Source organism: Callithrix jacchus, chromosome 11 (assembly GCF_049354715.1).
Source record: "Callithrix jacchus isolate 240 chromosome 11, calJac240_pri, whole genome shotgun sequence".
Classification (NCBI taxonomy): Eukaryota; Metazoa; Chordata; class Mammalia; order Primates; family Cebidae; genus Callithrix; species Callithrix jacchus.
In genome coordinates this window covers 78,356,741-78,370,906 of record NC_133512.1, presented here as the reverse complement: position 1 = coordinate 78,370,906, position 14,166 = coordinate 78,356,741, and the positions used below count along the sequence as shown (strand labels likewise).

The 14,166-nt window shown below is 34.4% G+C and overlaps 1 protein-coding gene across 1 annotated transcript in view; it reads right to left on the bottom strand.

The window, feature by feature from the left end:
• DLD (dihydrolipoamide dehydrogenase) overlaps positions 1 to 14,166 on the bottom strand; it is a 28,508-nt gene that overhangs the window by 4,704 nt on the left and 9,638 nt on the right. Inside the window, exons 3-8 of the mRNA XM_002751744.6 lie at positions 13,311 to 13,390; positions 12,747 to 12,815; positions 11,955 to 12,024; positions 10,461 to 10,561; positions 10,021 to 10,164; positions 9,162 to 9,263 (exon numbers count right to left, since the gene is read on the bottom strand). Coding sequence (XP_002751790.3) covers positions 9,162 to 9,263; positions 10,021 to 10,164; positions 10,461 to 10,561; positions 11,955 to 12,024; positions 12,747 to 12,815; positions 13,311 to 13,390 — 566 coding nt within the window. The remainder of the gene's footprint in view (positions 1 to 9,161; positions 9,264 to 10,020; positions 10,165 to 10,460; positions 10,562 to 11,954; positions 12,025 to 12,746; positions 12,816 to 13,310; positions 13,391 to 14,166) is intronic.

Here is a 14,166-nt window from a genome sequence, read left to right as displayed (position 1 = left end):
CAAAGGAAAAATATTTACTTTTGCCTTCAAATTATAATTTAAACTGTATGTCAGTTTATTTGAACATTTTGACAATTAGAATAACTTCTAAACAATTACATATTGAACTATACATAACAGGCAAGATAAACATAATTTCACAGCATTAAATTTGAAAAACTATGAACATATCCTTTGCAAGAATGCATATTAAAATCATCTGGTAATTCAAGTGAACTATGCAAGTTTATCTTCCCTAAATTAGGTGTGTGCATTCATTTTAAAAATCTCATGAATTTCTGGTATGAAGACTGAGTTAACTAGAGGCAATACAGTGACACTAAAAATTTACCAATATGTATATACAAAAGTTAACTGAAAATGGACCATGGACCTAATGTAAAACCCAATACTATGAAACTTCTAAAAGAACACCTAGGAGAAGAAATCCCAGAATTGATTTCTTTGATATAATATCAAAAGCACAATCCATAAAAGAAAAATGATAAACTGGACTTCATCAAAATTAGAAGCTCTTAGATAATATTGAAAACACAAAAACAGAAGCCACAAACTGGGGAAAAAATTTACAAAACTTCTATCTGATAAGGGATTTATAACCAGAATATATAAAGATTTCTCCAAACTCAACGAAAAGAAAACTTCAATAAAAATTGGACAAATGTCTGAAGAAGGAAGATATAGAGAGGGCAAATAAGTACATTAAAAAATGCTCAACACTGTAAGTCATTAGAGAAATCTAAGTTAAAACCACAATGAACTAAATACAACAACATATTAAAAAGATCAAGTGGGATTCATCCCAGAGACACAAGGATGATTCAACAGATGTAAATGAATAAACATGATTCATCACATTAACAGAACCAAGAACAGAAACCATATGATCATTTCAATAGATGCTGAAAAAGCCTTTGATAAAATTCCACATCCCTTCATGATAAAAACCCTAAAACAACTGGGTACGGAAGGGACACATCTCAAAATAATAAGATAAACTCACGGCCAGCATCATACTGAACAAGGAAGAACTGAAAGCCTTTCCTCTAAGATCTGGAACAATACAAGAATGCTCATTTTTCACCACTTTTATTCAACATAGTACTGGAAGTCCTGGCCTCAGCAATTATACAGGAGAAAGAAACAAAGGGCGAATTGGAAAGGAAGAAGTCAAATTAATCTTCTGTGCAGACTATGTGATCCTGTATTTAGAAAAACCTAAAGACACCACCAAAAAACTATTAAACTTACAAACTAATCCAGTCAAGTTGCAGGATACAAAATCAACATACAAAACTCAGTAGCAATTATATACACCAATACTGGACAATCTACAAATGAAAAAAAAAAAGCCATCTCATTTACAATAGCTATAGAGAATATAAAATACCGACGAATCAATTTAGCCAGAGATATGAAAGATCAATACAATCAAAAACTTTAAAAACACTGACAAAACAAATTGAAGAAGACACAAAAAATAGTTCATGTTCATGGCTCGGGATCATTAAAATCATTAAATGACAATACTATCCAAAGTAATTTACAGATTCAATGCAATCCCTATCAAACTACCAATGACATTCTTCGACTGCCAAAGTAGGAAAAGAACAAAGCCAGACGCATCATATTACCTGACTTCAAAATTTACTAAAAAGCCGTAGTAACCAAAACAGCATAGTACTGGCATAAAAAGACATATAGACCAATGGAACTGAGTTAAAAAAATATAAATCCACAAATTTTCAGCTACTTCATTTTCAACACAATAGGGAAAAGGCAATCTCATCAATAAATGGTGCTGGGGAAACTGGATAACTGTATGCAGAAGAATGAAATCAGACCCGTATCTTTCACCATATACAAAAGTCAAATCAAAATGGATTAAAGACTTAAATCTAAAATCTCAAACTATGAAACTACTGGAAGAAAACACTGGAGAAATGCTCCAGGACACTGGTCTGGGCAAAGACTTATTGTATAAGACCTCAAAAGCACAAGCAACTAACGCAAAAACAGACAAATGGGATTACATTAAATTAAAAAGCTTTTGCACAGCAAAAGAAACAATCCACAAAGACACAACCCACAGAATGGGAGAAAATATTTGCAAACTATCCATCTGACAAGGGATTAATCAGAATATATAAGGAGTTCAAAAACAATCCAATTTTAAAATGCACACTTTCAAATGACCAACAGATGAAAAAAATATTCAACATTATTAATCACCGGAAATGCAAATCAAAATCACACTGAGCTATCATCTCACCCCAGTTAAAATGGCTTTTATCAAAAAGATGGTAGTAACAAACGCTGACAAATATGTGGAGAAAGGAGAACACTCATACGCTGTTTGTGGGAATGTAAGTTAGTACAGCCACTATGGAAAACAGTATGAAGTTTCCTCAAAAAACTAAAAATAGAACTACAATATGAGCCCTCAATTCCACTACTGGATATATAACCAAAAGAAAGGAAATCAATATATTGAAGGGATATATGCACTGTATGTTTACTGCAGCATTATTCACAATAGCTAAGATACAGAATAAACTCAAGTGTCCACCAGCAAACAAAGACAAAATGTGGTAAATATACACAATGGATTATTCAGCCATAAAAAAAAAAGAATGAAATTCTGTCATTTGCAACAACAAAGATGGAACTGGAGGACAGTATGTTAAACAAAATAAGCTAGGCACAGAAAAACAAATATCTCATGTTCTAATATGCGTGAGCTTAAAAGAAAAAAAAAACCAAAAAACTGAACTTATGGAGAGAGCAAAATGATGGTTACCAGAGGCAGGGAAGGCTAGGAGGAGAAGAGGGATGAAGAAAGGTTGATTAATGAGTACAAATATACAATCAGACAGAAGAAATAAGAGCTGGTGTTAATCAGTAGGGTTGACTATAGCTAACATTAATCAATTACATTTCAAAATAGCTAGAAGAGAGTAAATCAATGCTCCTAGCATAAAGAAAAATGTTTGAGGTGATGGATAGCCCAATTACCCTGATTTAATTATATGATTATCACATAAACCTTAAAAAAGGTACATATATTACGTAGCAATTTAAAAAATAAAAAAAGGGGGGAAAAATCCACAATGAGTTACTACTACACAACCACTAAAATAGCTCAATTAAAAAAAAAATGACAATACCAAGCACCAGTGAGAAAGTGGAGCAAAAGAAATTTACATTGCTGGTGGGATTGTATGGAAAACGGTGTAACTGTGCTCCTTGAAAAGTTAAAATAATTGCCATATGATCCAACAATTACAACACAACTAGGTATACACTCAAGAGAAATGAAAACACATATCCACAAAAAAACATACAAATAGACACAGCAGTGTCATTCATATTAGTCCAAAAGTAGACACAACCCAAATGTCCATCCCTGATGAATGGATAAACAAAATGTGCCATATCCAGAGAATGGGATATTTAGACAAACAAACAAAAAGGACAGACACATGCTACAACTTGGATGAACCATAAGAACATTACGCTATGTAAAGAGATCAGACACAACATAATACATATTGCATAATTCCATTTATATGAAATGTCCAGAATAGGCAAATTCATAGACACACTAGAATCAGTGGTTTCCAAGGGCTGAGCAGAGGGAGAAATGGAGAATGACTGCTAATGGGTACCAAGTTTGTTTTAGGGTTATGAAAATGTCCTAGAGTTAGACAACTCTGTACAACTCTGTGAATATACTAAAAACCATTGAATTGTACATTGTAAATGGGTGAACCGGTATGTGAATTATCTCTCAATAAAGCTGTTTAAAAAGGAAACCAAAAAAAGGACCTACTCTTGGAAACTCAGATAGAAGTAAATAGAGGAGAAATAATGCGAGTGTGGAAATGATAAGAAACATCATCTTGGAGTCTAATTCAAAGTAGGGAGTGATGAGCATAGACAAGTGCCCTACTCTTTAGGAAAAGTGGTTTCAAAATACAGACAGGAAAACTCAACAGCATCTACCAGTTTTTTAGAGCTTACCAGACGCCAGGCACTGCATTAAGTGTTTTAAATGTATTAAATCCCAGCGACAGTCCTGTAAGTTAGTTATTTTTATGCCCCTTTTGATGACTAACTAGTTTAGGGTGGCTCATTAACTTAACAAGAACCTAAGTCAGAAAGAGGCAGTTGAAATTCAAATTTAAATCTGTTCAATTCCAAAACATATGTTCTTTAATACTAAACTGGAATGGAAGAAGGCAAAATATAAAAAATAAAAATACAGTTATGTAAATAATCTTTACAAGAAAATAAACAGGGCTACCCAGCAAATTAATTCTCAATAAGTTTAAATTTTTAAAAAGACATGTAAAAACTAATTCAACACAGTAACAGATACCTAAATCATTGTGTCAAAGGACTCAAGTCTTATTAAAAAAAAAAACCTAAACTGAAAGTGCTGAGATGAAGTAATAACAATTATTGCTTGGAGACAGTATCATAATGGCCAACAAAAGAAGACAAATATTATTCCTTTTTTCTGGTTTTATCCACCTATAAGAACAATTTTCAAAGTAGGATGAACAGAAGAAATATTGTTAACCAAGAGGCAAGGCCCAAGATAAGAACAACTGGTCATTTTTAAAGAGTTAACTCTCCCATCAACCCAAATAAGAGTTGGACAATATAGACACTCTCAGTGAACTCTGGGAACTTAGCACAAGGGAACTCCTAAAAGGTGGCAGACCAGCAAATATGCCTAAATTTTTAAAAATGGAAGAAGAAATTCTGCTAAATAGTAGAAGACATTATTGATATTATTGATCAGCTGGTTTCACAATCATTGGACACTACCACAAGTGTTCCAAACAGGTCACGTAAACTATTCTTACTTTCTGAAGGGTTTCTGGACTGGTGAATGTAGTATATTTTGTTATCAGCAAGATGTTAAAAAAAATTTAAGAAAATCTCATGACAAAAATGAAGATGAATAAACATCAAAGGTGTTTATAACTGGTTAAAGACTGTATGGTCAGATGGCTTTCAATATTTCATCCTGGCCAAAAATTTGTACTGATGACATGAATGACCACGGAAGTTTGCTCAACCAAGATTAGATAAGATCAGATGATGGACCGCAGGCCTTCATTGTCATACTTCCAAAATTTATGAACTATGAAAAGTAAAAGCAGTTATGTTTAAGAATGACAGAATCAAGACTAAGCTATAGATTGGAATATGAGTGCAAGTGAACAAGATTAAATTAAAGCAAGAATAAAGTTTCAAAGTCCCTCCCTTATTTAGGTTTAAAAACATCAGAATTACATGCAAAAAAAATGTGTTTTTTATCTGACCACAAGCAACTGAGTTTAAAGGATTACATTATAAGAAGCATACTATGCATATCAAAAGAAGTACTCTCTACAACCTAGAACATTATGTTTAGATTAGAAGTCTTCTTGATGGACTGGCAGGATCAAAAGGTTGATGAGAAAATAACAGATCTAGTATTTATGACACCCAAGTACTAAACATTACAAAAAGCAATGGAGATTTAAATATGAATTAAAAACTCGGTCCTGCCTTCAAGGAGCTTTGGTCTTATAGGAAAGTCAGCTATAAACAAACAAATGCAATATATAATTATTAGTGGGTGCTATGGAAATGTAGATACATTATACTAAGGACGCAAAAAATGAAAGACTTGAGCTTTCTTAGAAGAAAGAATTCTTCGCTAAAAAGGCAACTTATAAGCTGATCTTTGTTTTTCAGGTTTTTCAGTCTCTGTTGCCCAGACTGGAGTGCAGTGGCATGTTCCCAGCTCACTACAGCCTCAAACTCCTAGGCTCAAGTGATTCTCCCATCTCAGGCTCCTGAGTAGCTGGGTCTACAGGTACACGCCACCATGCCCAGCTATTTTTCTGTATTTTTTGTAGAGATGGGGTCTCACATTGTTGCCCAGGCTGGTCTCAAACTCCTGGGCTCAAGCAATCTGCCTGCCTCAGCCTCCCAAACTGCTGGGATTACAGGCATGAGCCACCATGCCCAGCCTAAGCTGATTTTTGAAAGGTATTTATTCTATCAACAAATGAGCACTAACAATAAAAGCTAATATGTAAGTACCTGTATGTATCAGCTACTGTGCTACAGGCTAAAGACAGTGCATCAAGCAGCCATGATCTCTGCCCTCATAGAGTTTATGATTTAATGAGAGAGAGACAAGAGAACAGGTACAGGTTGTGTATCTCTTAACCAAAATGCTTGGGACCAGAGTGTTTCAAATTCTGGATATTTTCCCAGATATTGGAATACTTGCATTATATACTTGCTCAGTTGAGCATTCCCGATTTGAAATCTGAAGTGCTCCAATGAGCATTTCCTTAGAGTATCATAATGACAGAAAGTAACATTTTGGATTTTATATTTTCAGATTTGGGATGTTCAACTTTTAATACCAAGAAAGTAAGATCAATACTGTAAGAAACACAAGTATAGGGTGCAATGGAACACTCAACATCTAGGGTAGTCAGGGAGGGGCTCTCAAAAGTGCAAGGACTGTTAGAGGGACGAAATATTACAAACAGAGGAAGGTCTAAGATAAGACCAAGGAACTTGGCTTGTTCAAGAACTGTTATTTCAATATACTAGTATGTAGTTTGAAATGGCTAGAGAAATAAGCCCTAAAAAAAGGCTAGAGAAATAAGGTGATGCCACATCATGCTAGTCTTTAAACAGCAAAGAGTTTGAATTTACCCTAATAGTAATAGTAAGCCATTGAAGGGTGTTAAGCAGAGAAGGAACATGGTTAAATCTGTGTTATAGAAAAATCACTCTAGCCACGATGAGGAGGATCAGAAAAAGATGAAAGAAACCAGAAGACCTAGGGCAAGACATGATGCTGGCCCGAACTAGTATCTAAACAGAAGAGTGAAGAGAAGTAAATATATTGTGTGTGTGTGTGTGTGTGTGTGTGCACGCACGCGCGCGCGTGTGTGCGCGTGTTAGGACTCAGTGACTGAGTGAAATGGTGGGGGAGGGGACAGGAGAAATCATGTGTAAGTCCCAAACCTCTTGCTTAAACCTTTATGTAGACAGCAGTACCCACCCGTTGAGATGGGAAATGCTACGAGAGAAATAAGTTTGGGTTTATTTGAGGTGAAGGGTGGGAGTAGGACGGGGATAGAAACGTTAAGTCGTACATTTAGTGAACAGAATACCCATAAGACTCACAAGTAGACATTCAGGTATAAAAGTCTGGAGGCAAAGAGAAAGGATCAGGCTGCAGATACCTGTAGTCCTTGGGTAACTGAGGTGAGAGTGAAGAGAATATTCTGTAGAAAGGCAAAAAATGTCTAGGACACAACCCTAAGATAGAATCTAGAGTAATACTAACAATTAAAGGGATCCTAAGAAAGTGGAACTTGCATAATATGGAGAATTCAGCCCAAAGAATAGATGGAAAACTGGCAGAATATGGATTCAGAGACAGTAGGGAAAGAGTTTCAAAGGCAAGAAAATCAACAATGCTAATTACTGTCAAATAAAGCAGTGAAGAAATCAGTCCACCAGATTGAGCAATAAATGCATACATGTCCTTAAAGCAATTTATTGGCACAAACCATACACTGAGGAGTGAGTGGAAGTTGATGAAATAAAGCATGGACTCTTTTGAGAAGCTGGGTTTTAAATGGGAAAGTGAGAAGGAAACTGGTCACTGAAGGAGGACATAGGACCAAGGGAAGGCTTATTAATGTGCCCACAAGCCAGTGTTAATGAGCGCAAATGCATCTGAGCATGTGTATGGTACACAGGTGCACACACAGAGGCACGCAGAATTGTAAATGAGAAAGAAGCCGAAGTAGAAAAGAGTTTGAAGACTGAAAAATACAACAATAAACAACACAAAATCAAGTCAATGAAAAGGCAGATGATGTGTTACCAAGCACAAGTAACGGGATTAGTCTTAGGGAAAAACGGCATTTCCATGGTAATTGGAGAGATAATCAAAAGGATAGGTATAACAACAGGTAAAAGAGTTTTCAAATTTAGGGCATCAACTTGAGGAAATTCTCATCTGATGATTTCTCTTTTATGTAATATTTAGGAGACAAGGTCATCCACAGGCAGGGAAAACAGTATACAAGCAGAGATTTGAGAAGAGCAGAAAACAAAATGGCCATTACAGAGACCAGGACAGTGTACCATCTTAGGAAATAATAAATTATCAGCAAGGCTGAGGTTCCTGTTGAGGTTTGTGCCAAGAATTTACACAAATACCAATGTGCAGGGTGTTTTTTTCTCCGGGTGCAGTCAACAGCCTGGAAATAGCATAAAAAAGGCAGACTGCTGCATTCAAACAGGACTAGAGTTTTACCAAGCAGATATGACAGAACAGTGAGGCAGGCAACTCAAGGACACCTGTAAGAATGTGGCTAATGTGATGGACTATGGCATCTAAGCTGATCAGGAAGACAGTCAAGACCAGAAAGGGCAGATTGCAAAAAAAGTAGATCTATGGACTAGAAAACCTAAAAAAGGGTACAAACACTACAAATAACTAAGTAGACAGGAGGTCACAGTTAGATAATAAAAATCTGAATTTATTATTTCAGAAGTAGAGCAATTCCTGGTGATTACAGGCACAGTGGCTCTAAAATGAAGGGAGGTCATTGGAAATGTGTGGAAAGCTGCCAGATGGACAAGAAGGGAGGACAAGGCAGACACAATGTCTAAAATAACATGGTGTTCACAGAAAGGCAAGTAGTCTGACATTTCTAAAACCTAAGTTAAGAGGCATCAAGATAAGGATAGAGAAGGGAAGAGCCAAATCATGTATGTCACGGTAAAGAGAATAATCTTTATCTGGAATGCAATTTGCTCAGGATGAGAGCTATCCTCAAATATCTGAAGGGCTGTTGTATTAAAAAAGAATCAGACCACTTCTAGGAAATAGGAAGGGTGGAAGGTTCAAGGAAACAGACTAAAATAGAACATTCTAATGAGTGAATGCATAAATAGGTTGTCTTGGAAAAAACAAAAGTAAACTCTTTATTACTAGAAGTATTTAAGCGAAACTCAATGCTGATCAGCCTATAATGTTATACAAAGAATCAAAAAGGGGACCATTAAGTCCCTTTCAATTCCAAGGAGATAATAAGAGGCAGAAAGACAACACTTACCAATTCTACACCTATTACTCCTGCACCAATAACAACCATCTTTTCTGGAACTTTTTTTAATGATAAAGCACCTGTAGATGACACTATTGTATCTTCATCAATCTGTAAGAAAAACAAAAGATATAATCAAAATAACCTGAAAAAACCTAGTATAATCAACCCTCCATATCCATGGGTTCTGAATTTGCAGATTTAACCAACCAGATGAACTGAAAATATTCAGAAAAAAATTGATGTTTACATCTATACTGAACAGGTACAGATGGTTTTCTTGTCATTATTCCCTAAACAATACAGTGTAAGAACTACCTGCATAGCATTTATAATGTATTAGGTATTATAAGTAACCTAGAGAGGACTTAAAGTATACAGGAGGACAGATGCAAATTATATGCAAATACAATGTCATTTTATGCAAGGCACTTGAGTATGTGCAGGTTTTGGTAACCAAGGGGTTCCTGGAACCAATCCTCCACGAATATGAAGAGACAAGTGTATTTATAAACTGTGAACTCAGTAGAATCACTAAAACTAAGTCATTTATTTATTTTGAGGTATCTATATACCCAATTTCATCAAATCCCACTGAAAATGCTAACTTTAAATTTTATCATTCAATATTCGAAAATGCAACAGTCAATTTTAACTTCATACTGTAATCAAACATATCTTAATATTCCAAATCTAGTCAATATCATTACAGAATAAAGACAGGAAACTTCCCAAAGCTGAATGACCATTAAAATATCATATTTCAGGCAGAAATTTCTCATTCAAAGTTCACAAATAGCACGCATAATTTACAAAACCTATTTCTTAAGAAAAGTTGTAATGGTTGTAAATGATAAAGCATAAATACCGTGATTCCAGGAAAAGGAGTAACTTCTGAACCCGTAGCTATAAGAATATTCTTTGTATCAATAACTTGAGTGCTGCCATCAGCTTTCGTAGCAGTGACTTGATTTTTGCCAGTTATCTTTCCATATCCATTGACATGAACAACCTTTATGAAATAACGTTTAATAATTCACAAAGTTTAAAGTAATTTGTTTGATAAATCATTCGAAGGAAAAATACTCTAAATCATATCTAAAACAAAAGGCTACATTACTTAGTAATGCTACACATGGTGCAGCAAAAAATCTGTGATACATGTCAGGGAAATCTATTTCAGATTAGCAAACTACTTTAAATTAAATAAATATTCCCCTTGTAGCCAATTTCAAATATTATCACTCTGTAATGCAAAGGTTAATGTGTATTCAAAGTAAAGCAGAAATCTGAATACTAAACACTGACCTTATTCTGTTTGAATAAGTGGGCAATTCCACCTGTTAAAGCTTTTACTGCAGTACTCTTCTGCTCCATCATCTTGTCCAAATTTAAGCGAACTTCAGACACTGTAATTGGTTAAATTAATCTTTAGACTGCTAAATTACTATAGCAATGTATAGTGTTTTTCACACACCAAAAACTGAAAAATTTCAACCTAATTCTTATAAAAGGCAGTATTAAAGTTTCAAAATGTAATAACATATAATTATAGCTGACAAAAGGTCAGCATCATTGTAACACAAAAACAGAACCTATCAAACCCTGTAAAACGTCTACCTTGGGTAAAAATGCAGTTCAAAATAAAATATTATATCCCACTGTGATAACATATCCTCTGAACACCTATGATGGTTACAAGTCTGGAAGATATATAACTAGAAACGATAAAAATCAAACATCATCTGAAAGTTTAAATAAAGGAAGTTTCATGAAACAAAACAAAAAAATACACATTTAAAAATTTCAAATACAGAAGCTTAATATCAAAAAGTTTAATCACCTAGGTTTTAATCACTCATTCAACTCACAGAACTCTGAAGCAACAGTATACGGCAACAATGCTCAACTCAATCGAACTTGAGAGGTAAGAATAGTGTCTTAGAAAGCACCTCATGTAACAACCAACACATATGTTAGAGATAAGGAAAGAGAGACTCTGAGAGATTTCTGATTCACCCGAGGTCACAGAGCTAGGATATAAAAGCCTTGCCTACAATGCAGGTGTCCTGACTATCCCTAGCTCTTTCTTTACATCATTCCAATTTTCATCTAGTTCAATATTCTATTTGCTTTAGTGTATAAACATCATCTCTATTCCCAACGGATTGCCTACAAACAGCCCCTCAAACATACCTCTGTAAAGAAAGAAATGAAGGAAAAGTAACAACCCAAGTATGACTAGGTCCTGCCCAGAAGACACTACCTTTCTGGAAGTATTTAACAACAATAATTGGAGACAAAAGATCAAAACAGTTCAAAAAATATGTCAGGATACAAGATATGTTATGAAATGTCCTCCTCCTTTTCCGCCATTCCTCACTCTTTCTCTCCTCTAATTTTTCTACTATCAACAGCTTAAGTGGGACTCCCTTCTTTCTACTATCTCCCCATAGTACTCAGGAATCCAGCCTTCTCAGTGATCTCCAGGTTTCAGGGAAATGAAAACTGACTCTTCCAAAACACATAAAGGTACACCTCAGGAAAAAGTTAGCAAAGGAACAGAACATATAATGGTAGAAACCTGGATTTGCAAGGTTAGGCCTAGTTAGTACCTGGCTGGGAGAAATCTGGATTTAGGCCTTCTTTTATAAGTAAATCTCTCCACATTTTTGAGATTCTTTATTTTACTCTTTCTTCACTCAGCATCTATTATACATACATTAGACACATTTAAGTCTTTGGGCAGAAAAGCCAAGTCAAGCAGTCTGGTGATATCATAAGTATGAAAAGTATACTTACTTTCAATTCCTCTAGATGCAAAATCTTTTCCATGGGCCATATGGTAATAATGAGAGTTGTTCAATAAAGCCTAAAGGATATTAAAAAGATTATCAAATATTCCTAAGCAGACTTCAAATAATCAAAAAGCACTTATGAAATGATATTCTCTTTCAAATGTTGTCACCACAAAAATGATAAGTACTGTGGTGCTGAATATGTTAATTCACTTGACTATATTATTCCACATTATATTCAAAAATCATAACACCACTTTGCCAACTTACAATTGTAATTTGTCAATTTGCAATAAAAATTTAAAAAGAAGTTGAAAAAAAAGACACAGCATTCTCTACATGGAATAGTATATGGAACTACACCAATTCAGTTTCTCTTACTAATCAAAGATAAATAATAATGATGTGAAAAACATTCAACAAACAAGAATGAAAAAGACATTCATGTTTATATACATAAAGGACCTAAGAGAACAATTTACCATCTATTATCTGTTACACTGGTGAAGGAAAGATAAAGAGAATAAAAAACTAGAACATTAGAGTCTGTTTGAATGGAGAGTTAGGCATTCTGAGACAAGGAAGCTATTTCAGGAATGTGTGGCAGACTAGTGAAAGCAATCTTTAAGTTTTACAGAAGAAAAATGTGTTTCTTATCATCCTCTTTTCTGTGTGAAATGTGTGCCACAACTTGGATTGTTTTTTTAACAACTGTATTTGTCTAATCTAGTCTCAATCCGTACTTCTAGTTGGTTGCTAGCCAAAAACCTCTGCGCTATACAAAACATGTGCTCACCTTTGAAGGAATACAACCAACATTCAAGCACGTTCCACCAAGTGTTTCATTTTTCTCAACGCAGACTGTCTACAACCAAAGAAAACATTATTTAACTGCACATAACCTCAATGTTTCAGATCACTAAAATTCCAAATACATCTGCCGTAATTTTCTAGAAAACATGCTATTCAGGTTGTTTTACACAGACTAAAATATATAGTCCTTTATCATTTTTCACTTGAATAATGAAACTCTTCTGGGCTAATTCACAAGTGAATTATTTTCAAAGATATTTTTGTTCACTTAACATTACCAAATATATGCTTTTAGTTCTATCACTGTATCTTCCAAAGTGTGATTAGAAGCCAAAATGAAAAGTACTGGGAAGAGAAGAAAAAAGATTTCACTTCCATTCCAAGAGTATACTACAACCAAATGAACCTAATCTTTATTAGTCTTAGGCTTATCATTTATAGAGTTATGAAAGTATTTGCCATGTTTTTGCCTGCAAAGTCCCTTATGAGTATGATCAACTCTTCCCAAATTAAAATAAATCAATACTTGGTTTGAGTTCAACCTTACCTTGAAGCCCAACTGTGCAGCTTTAATAGCAGCAACATATCCTCCAGGACCAGAACCTATAACTGTTACATCAGCATCAACTACGATGAAAGCAAATTGATACAAAATAGTAAATTGGTTAATATTTACCAGAAAGAGCTCTTTGGAAAAGCAAACAAATAACTCGATACTTAAACCTCTTAAAGTACAAATCAGCATTTTCTACATAGTTTCTACACTATTTTATTCCTAGCACTTGATGCTTTTAGATGCTACTGAAAAATGGCATAAATTTTCAAATTTCATTTTCTATTATTTTATATACATTACGACAAACAGAAATACAAATGAGTTCTTTAATACTAACACTGTATCCATTGACCTTGCTAGATTCTATTAATTTAATAATAACTGACAGGAATTTAGTGATACTGGAAGACAAGTATATATAAAGAAAACAGCCTGAGCTTTGGAATCTGACATTCTGGGCTTCAAATCTCAGTATGGCCAATGATTAGCTGTGTGAACTTGACCAAATGACTTCACCTCTCTGTAATATGGGGATGAAAACATTGTGATTGATGTTAGGATTCGCTAAGATAATTTTATATAATGCTTTAGTATTTCCTAAGACCTATTACCTTTTTCAGGTCCTTAACTTCTGAAACATCAGGGAAAAAACAGCTTCCATATAATATATAACAAATACGTTTTGAACTATACTTGCATATTGATAACTTTTATATAATTTAAGATAATATGCTAACCAGAATATTTAATTAACTATTGTGGCTATTTTTCACATAAAGATAAAAAACTGAAAATTAATTTTGACTAGCATCCTTAGGAGTGTAACAACTGTAATACAAATGTACAA